Raw genomic sequence first — 7,500 nt, 5'->3', positions numbered from 1 at the left:
GTCTCGATCGTAAATGAAAAGATTAAAAGAAAAAAAAAATGGTGTAAGAAAGGAGATTCGATTCATTTCAAGTTTTGAATAACCCGCGCTATAACGTTATCGACCAATAGGAAGTTTCTATGCGTTTGATTGGCTGCCATGCTTGTCGATCGTCATTTTGTTATCGACCGAGAGAAGGCGCTGCTGTGTCCGTACAGTGGCGCACCACGCATCTCGTTATCGTGTCAGTTTGCCTATGGCGGTGGACTCGTTCGTTCGTTGGGTACGTTGCGTACGTTCCATCGGATTGGAGTGGGAAGAGATAGAAGGAGGTGGTGGTGGAGGTGGTGGTGGTGGTGGAGGTTATGGGGGGGAATGATGGTGATAGTGACGGAAGGGGAAGGAACGGTGAACGGTAACGTCAGTACGAAGAAGTTCGCGCGCTCTTCCGTATCATCTCTTCTTTCCTCCTCTTGCGCGGTGTGTTTGTCTCTTGCTTAAGTCTTATCTATGTGTTCGCGTAGTGTTATCTCTGTGTGTGCGTGTATATGTACGCGCGTGTACTTAGAGTTTATCTATCTAACGGGTCGCCGATAAATGTCGTCGTAACCGGCTCTTTAAGCATATTTCGATCGAAAACGATCCTTGAAACGTTTTCATGAAACGCTACGCACCTTTTTACGATCTTTTTTTATTGGATTTTTCGAAATTGAAGAAAAAATAAATAGAAATAAAAAAAAAAAAAAGAAAAAAGAAAAAGATAAGAAGAAAATAATAATAAGAAAAAAAGTAAAAAATTCACGGAACGAGAAGAACAACAATTACGTTTGATCTCTCTTCTTTTTTTTTCTTTTTTTGTTGTTTTTATTTCGGTTTCGATATTTCTCATTTTTGTTAACATTTTTTTCTTTATTTTTCTTTTTTTTTTTTTTATATATATCTTGAACATCGACAATTGGATTATATATCGTATATATATATATATATATATATATATACCGGGCGATATTATAAAGTTGTATTTTTGTTTCTCAACGATACGATGTGAAACGTAAGCAAAGAGAGTTCGAAGACACCGCGGGGGAGAGAGAGAGAGAGAGAGAGAGAGAGAGAGAGAGAGAGAGAGAGAGAAAAGAAAGAGTGAGATAGAAAGAGAGAGAAAGAGAGAGCAGTGCCATCCCTCGGATCAGGAAGCGTTTTCCAAGGCCACGTGGACCACGTTGGGAGCCCCCACAAAATGTTAGTATATTATCACATTATTATTATTATTATTATTATTATTATCATTATTTTTTCTTTCTTTATCGTATACGTTTCCAACGTACTTTAATTAATGTGACGAGGAAGAGAAATTTTGTATTTAAATTCAACCAATTGCAGGCCTCATAATCCAATACATTTATATATATATATATGTATATGTATATGTATATGTATATGTATATGTATATACGTACTTTCAATTTCGAGTTTACGTAGTTTGAAAATGTATGTTAAGAACTAATCTTCCAAGCGAAGAGAAAATTATTCCTTTGGAGTTATTCCGTTCCGTGGCAATGCTTACGTTTTAGTTGAACAAATTAATTATATTCGAAAAGGAATTAACCTCGTCATCGAATTGGAAATGAAATTTCGAAATTATTATCCTTCTTCTTTTTCTTCTTCTTCTACTTCCTCTTCTTCAAATTCGTCCACCCGCGTAAAACGCGAGGACGTCATGTTCGTTTGGTTTCTTTCTTCTTTACTTTTTTTTTTCCCTTTCTTTTCTTTATTTTTTCTTTTTCTTTTTTTTTGTTTCGTTTCGTTTTTAAATTCGCTTCCTGCGTAAAAATGGGAACGCCATATTTGTTCGGTTTCTTTCCTCCTCCTCTTTTTCTTCTATTTTTTTTCTTTCTCTCTCTTTTTTTTCTTTTTTTTTTTTTTTTTTTTAATTTTATCTCTTCAAATTTATCTCCGGCTTAAATTGAGGACGCCATATTTGTCCGGATTTATTTCCTTTTCCTTTTCTTTTTTCCTTTTTCTTTCTTTCTTTTTTTTCTCCTTCTGTAAAATTTGTCTTCCGCGTAAATTGAGGACGCCATATTTGTTCGGATTTTTTCTTCTTCTTCTTCTCCTTCCGTATAAATTCTACGCGCATTTTTTTTTCTTTTCTTTTTTTTTTTTTTTTTTGTTTTTTTTTTTAACAAAACTAGTCTCACACATAAGTATCCATCTGTCTATTTACTACCATCGTTTAAATAAGATTCCATGTATGTCTCTTTCAATCGTATTTGTATGTTACTCGCGATGTTGCGTAGTCCAAGAAAGGATAAAGGGGACAGAGTATTTTCTATTCTTCTTTCAACTAATTTCTCAGCGAACCTTTTTCTTCTTTATATTCATTTTCTTCTTCTAATGCGGCATTCGATATTGCAAAGAGGAAAGAAAAAAGAAGAAAACAAAACGAAAAAAAAATAAAAAAGAAATAAAATAAAAACAAAGCTTTGGATAGATTTCCAACAAGGGATGAAGAATGATTTTTCAGGATCTACAAATGATTTGATTTTATCAAGACGATCTACCGTTGGATATCACAGTCGATCTTATTTATCTCGATCATAAAAGTATTATAAAACGATCGATCGATTGACGAAAGCGAGAATACAAATCGGTGAACGTTAATGAAACAACCTTGTATAATATGTAACAATGTATTCGTGTGTGTGTATATATATATATATATATATTATATGTATGTATATAAGAGCCAAGCATAAATTAGTTACGCGATCCTGGATCATTTATCTCGTTTTACTGGCTTCGTCTTTCGTTATTAAGAACGATTCTATTCTGACGGCCATGATGATTATTAATTCGCGAACGTATATACATATATACATATACATATATACATATATATGTTGGACAAAAGTTTTGAATTACTTCGACCATGAACTTTTACATGCGTATGGTAGTAAATCGTTGTGCAGTAAAGTAACACGTAATAGAAGAGGATGTAATTCTTGGGGTGATTCGGGGGAGGGTAGGGGCAGGGTGTATGCGGAGAAATAATCGATTGTCTTTGTTTCTTTTTTTTTTTTTCTTTTTTTTTTCTTTTTTTTTCTTTCTCTTTCTCTCTTTCTTTCAAAGTTCAAACGAGGATAAGATTAGGTACTCGTCGATCATTTATAAAAATGAGGATAATCATTTTGACCGATTTTTATATCGACCTTCTCGATTTCGTGTGTGTGTGTGTGTGTGTGTCTGTATGTTAAGGGAGGAAGAAAAATAGAAGAAAAAAAAAAAAAAAAAAAAGAAAGAGAAAAAAAATCATTGGATCTGATCTTAATACTTACTCGTCCGAGTTGGAAGGTCATTCGTTTCTTTTTATACCGATTCTTACGCTTAGTCTTTTAACTCACCAATGAAACCGGTTGAGACTTCATCTAACGAGTTAACGAGGATTCAGTGAAAGAAATTTTTCGTTATTATTCGAATACATTGACAACTTCGAAGGACACGTCGTTAAATGGATGGATAATGATCTTCGATCGAGTTTAAAAGAAAGAAAAAACGAAACGAAAAAAAAAAAAAAAAGAAAAAGAGGGAAAAAAAATAATGATCAATATACCGGGTTATATTTCACATTGTAAGTTTACTGTAATAACTGTTAACTTGTTATACATATATATATATATATATATACATATATAATATATAAAGGGTGTCCCTTGAATAAACCTATTCCGTAAAATTATGAGAAGAAAAAAAAAAAAAGAACAACACCAGTAACCTTCGATTCTATGCGGAATTGAGTTCTCGTAAGGATATTTTTTTCTCTTTCTTTCTTTTTTTTTTTTTTTTTAATGACAATTCTGTGTGTGTGTGTGTGTGTGTGTGTACATTTTCATTCTTGAAAATGATATATTAATTATGTCAATGTTATTCCATGTTTGATCGGAAATGAATGTTGGATCGTCATTTTATCGTCCTAGATATCCTATATAATACAGATGCAATATTATTTAAAAAAAAAAAAATAATTCCGGTGACCTTTGACTCGACACGGAATCGAATTCTTTATGAGTATTTTTATTTACATATGACATCACTATATATATATATATATATATATATTTTTTTTTTCTTTTTTTAAATAAATATGTACGTATGTACTTGTACAGGATATAATATCGAATTTGTACAAATATTTTGATTAGTTTTTTATTCGAAGATGATTTTTTTTTTCTTTTTTTTTTTTTTATTCCCATCGTATAAAAAGGGGAGGAACGAACAAAAGATAATTATCGATCATTGATAGATCTTAATCCCCTTAAATATTGATTTTTGTTTCGTTGAAAAAAAATCATTCCCTTTATACCTAATTACAAAGGTATACAAGGAACAGTATATAAAGTTTATTAAGAAACTTTTTTTCTTTTTTCCGGATCGATAAAATATTATGTGATTTTCATTTTGTTTCGAGATGTTAGTTATGTGTCCTTTATTTCATCATGACCTAAATTTCCATTGGTCGATTTTTCTACCCTTGATATTGTCCGTTTACATTAGGCATAGGGATTTAGCTTGGCATCGATCCAACCACAGTGGAATCCTTTAGTTGCTTTCACCTGTACAACACGCGACTCCGCGAGTGATTCCGAAATGATTATTTGAGAAACTGGTCGTACATAATTCAAATATAATAAAGGAGTCAAAGCATTGGTGTATGTTGCGCCAAATTCTGGGTTTTTTTTCTATCTTTCTATTTTTTTTTTTTTTTTTCCCCCTGGAGAAAGTGTGCAATGATTTTTGGAGAACAGATAAAAATATTATTTTTAGAAATCGGGCTTTAATTTCTTATTACTTGATTATTTCTCCAAAGGTTTATTACATTTCACCAGATTTCTTTTTATCCAATTAGCAGATATTTTCTTTTTTCTTTTTTCTTTTTTTTTTTTTTTTCTTTTACTTGAATCTTGAGATTGCACTTGTTTTCCTCTCAGGAAAAATTATATATAGATATATATATATATTTATTTATTTATTTTCTTCTTTTTTTTTTTTTTCTCCTTCAACGAAACTCACCAAATTTCGTCAAGGACATAGTTAATGTCTTTTTCCTCATAGCAATAGTATAATAAGATAATACAAATTGTATTAGTTGTTTAGTTTACCATATATGTTTTAGACATCCTTCAAAATTACGATAAAATTATGTTTGTTGTTACGTTAAATAACAGCAAAAAACAAAATAATAATAATAATAATAATAATAATAATAATAATAATAATAATAATAATAATAATAATAATAATAATAATAATAATAATAATAATAATAATAATAATAATAATAATAGTAATAAAAAAGAAAAGAACAAAAAAAGGAAAAGAAGAACAAAAAATTCCTCGCTTTAAATATTATTTTTACGTGATAGATTTTTCTCTTTTTTCTTTCTTTCTTTTTTCTTTTTAAATTCAATTGAATTCAGCAGACCTTTACCATGGTAAATGTATTCTTCGCTGTGATTACGTAATTAGCTTATAAATCGACGTGGCAGTCAAAATAAATATAGAATATCATTCCGCAGGAATGATATAATGTTTTTATTAAAAAAAAAAAAAAAAGAAAAAAAAGAAAAAAAAAGAGAGAGAGAAAAAAGAATCAAAAGAATTGCACGACTTTCGATCAAATATCTGACTAAATGTTGGATCAATTGGATCATCGTTCAAATGATCATCTCTCTCTCTCTCTCTCTCTCTCTCTCTTTTTTTTTCATAATATATAACCCGGAAAAAATGATTTTTTTTATTTTTTTTTCTTTTCGAATAAAATCGAGCTCGCGCGGGTTTTTGTCTTATCGACTGTTCAGTTTAACGACGAACGAATATGTTCGTTAAGAGGGAGAAATGGTTCGGGGGGAGTGAGAGAGAGTGAGAGAGAGAGAGAAGGAGAGGGGAAGGGAAAAAGGGAGAGATAAGGTGGCTTAGATACGCTCTTTAGTGACATACGTATAGAACCGTCATCTTTTCGTATCGTTCAGTTCGCGAACGAGTAAAGTCAAAGTGCGCCTCTGTCCAATTGCTTTTTGGAAATATTTTTTTCTTTCTTTTTTTTTTTTTTGAATTTATTTGTACTTAAAAAAAAAATATATATATATATATATATATATATATGTAAAAGAAAAGAAAGGAAAGTTTGGTTAATCTTATTAATAGCTTTGGTGTGTCGAACGAGTGCAAGTGCACCTAATGCTTTGAAGAGTCATCGCTTCCAAATGGATTACGAAGTTGCTTCCTGAACATCCTATCTCTCTCAATCTCTCTCTCTCTCTCTCTCTCTCTCTCTCTCTCTCTTTCTCTCACATATTCTGTATCTTATTCAGTGGGTGTTGTGCTATCATAAAAATAGAACGAAGAAAGTAGACATTCTTCCGAGCAATTTTCGTATCTATCGGGATCGTTAATATTCGGGAATATATTCAGGAATATTCGTTCGTTATTGAAAATATAGACATTGAAAGAAGGAATGAATTATTTGATCGGTCGGAATATAATTTGAAAAATTATCTTATGATCCAATTATAATCCATTAAATGTATATCCCAAAGTTCTAACGAATCTCTTTGATGGATACCAGTTCCGTTGTTGTTATATCTGAAGGAAAATATTGTTGATAAGATCGTTATCGATTGATTCGTTTACTCGTTTTACTTTTGACGAGTATCTAAAGGAGTTAGTGGAAGATAAAATAATGAATTTATAGATGTGCCAGTATGTCCGAGAGAGGTATGCAAGAAGCAGCTTGCGAGGAGATCGAGAAACAGGCTTCTCTTTACGTATTCCCGGGAGTTTCTCGTCAGCAGCAACAACAACAGCAACAACAACAATATCAAGGAAATACTATATCAACCCTACAACTCCCACCATTATCAGCACCTACTATACTTGGTTCCATGAGAACCAACGATGTAGGAGAGATCAAGGATATCGAGGATCCTTCATCTCGATTAAGAAGAAGACCATATTCAAAGACCCATACAAGATCAGCCAGTCATGGTGGTGTCCTAGCGAGTTCAAGCGTTACGACAAATCCAATAACATATCAAACATCATGGCAAACACCACCCTGGCCAACCGGTGGTGGATCATATTTAGGTCCTTTACCAACGTTAACCGGTCCGATCCGACCGTCGGCATTGAAAAAACCAGGACATCAGAGAGCATTCAGTCAAGGACAGGTTGTAGATGTTCAAAGTCAACTTCCTGTTTCGGGGCACAGTCGTGTTGGCTCAAGAACAGATTTTATTTTGCCCCCTGGCCACAGAGAGGAATCACGGCCGTCGACTGCTGGAAAAGTGCCCTCCTTTCGTGGACATTCCAGGCAAGCCTCCAGGTAAGTTCAAACATTGATCTTAATTTGGATTTATATGGAGATCTAATTCTTCTTCTTCTTTTATTTCTTTTTTCTTTTTCCCCCACCCCTTTCGTCGTCGTCCGTCGTTCGATTAAATCTGATCGATCGTTTAGAGAATCCGT

The 7,500-nt window shown here is 32.4% G+C and overlaps 1 protein-coding gene across 1 annotated transcript in view; it reads left to right on the top strand.

Moving 5' to 3' along the window:
- Positions 1-333: 333 nt before the first annotated feature.
- LOC124432506 (phospholipid-transporting ATPase VA) overlaps positions 334-7,500 on the top strand; it is a 23,789-nt gene continuing 16,622 nt past the window's right edge. Inside the window, exons 1-2 of the mRNA XM_046981509.1 lie at positions 334-1,218; positions 6,728-7,357. Coding sequence (XP_046837465.1) covers positions 6,738-7,357 — 620 coding nt within the window. The 5' untranslated portion in view covers positions 334-1,218; positions 6,728-6,737. The remainder of the gene's footprint in view (positions 1,219-6,727; positions 7,358-7,500) is intronic.

Source organism: Vespa crabro, chromosome 25 (genome assembly GCF_910589235.1).
Source record: "Vespa crabro chromosome 25, iyVesCrab1.2, whole genome shotgun sequence".
NCBI lineage: Eukaryota > Metazoa > Arthropoda > Insecta > Hymenoptera > Vespidae > Vespa > Vespa crabro.
This window is presented reverse-complemented; position numbering and strand designations above follow the sequence as displayed.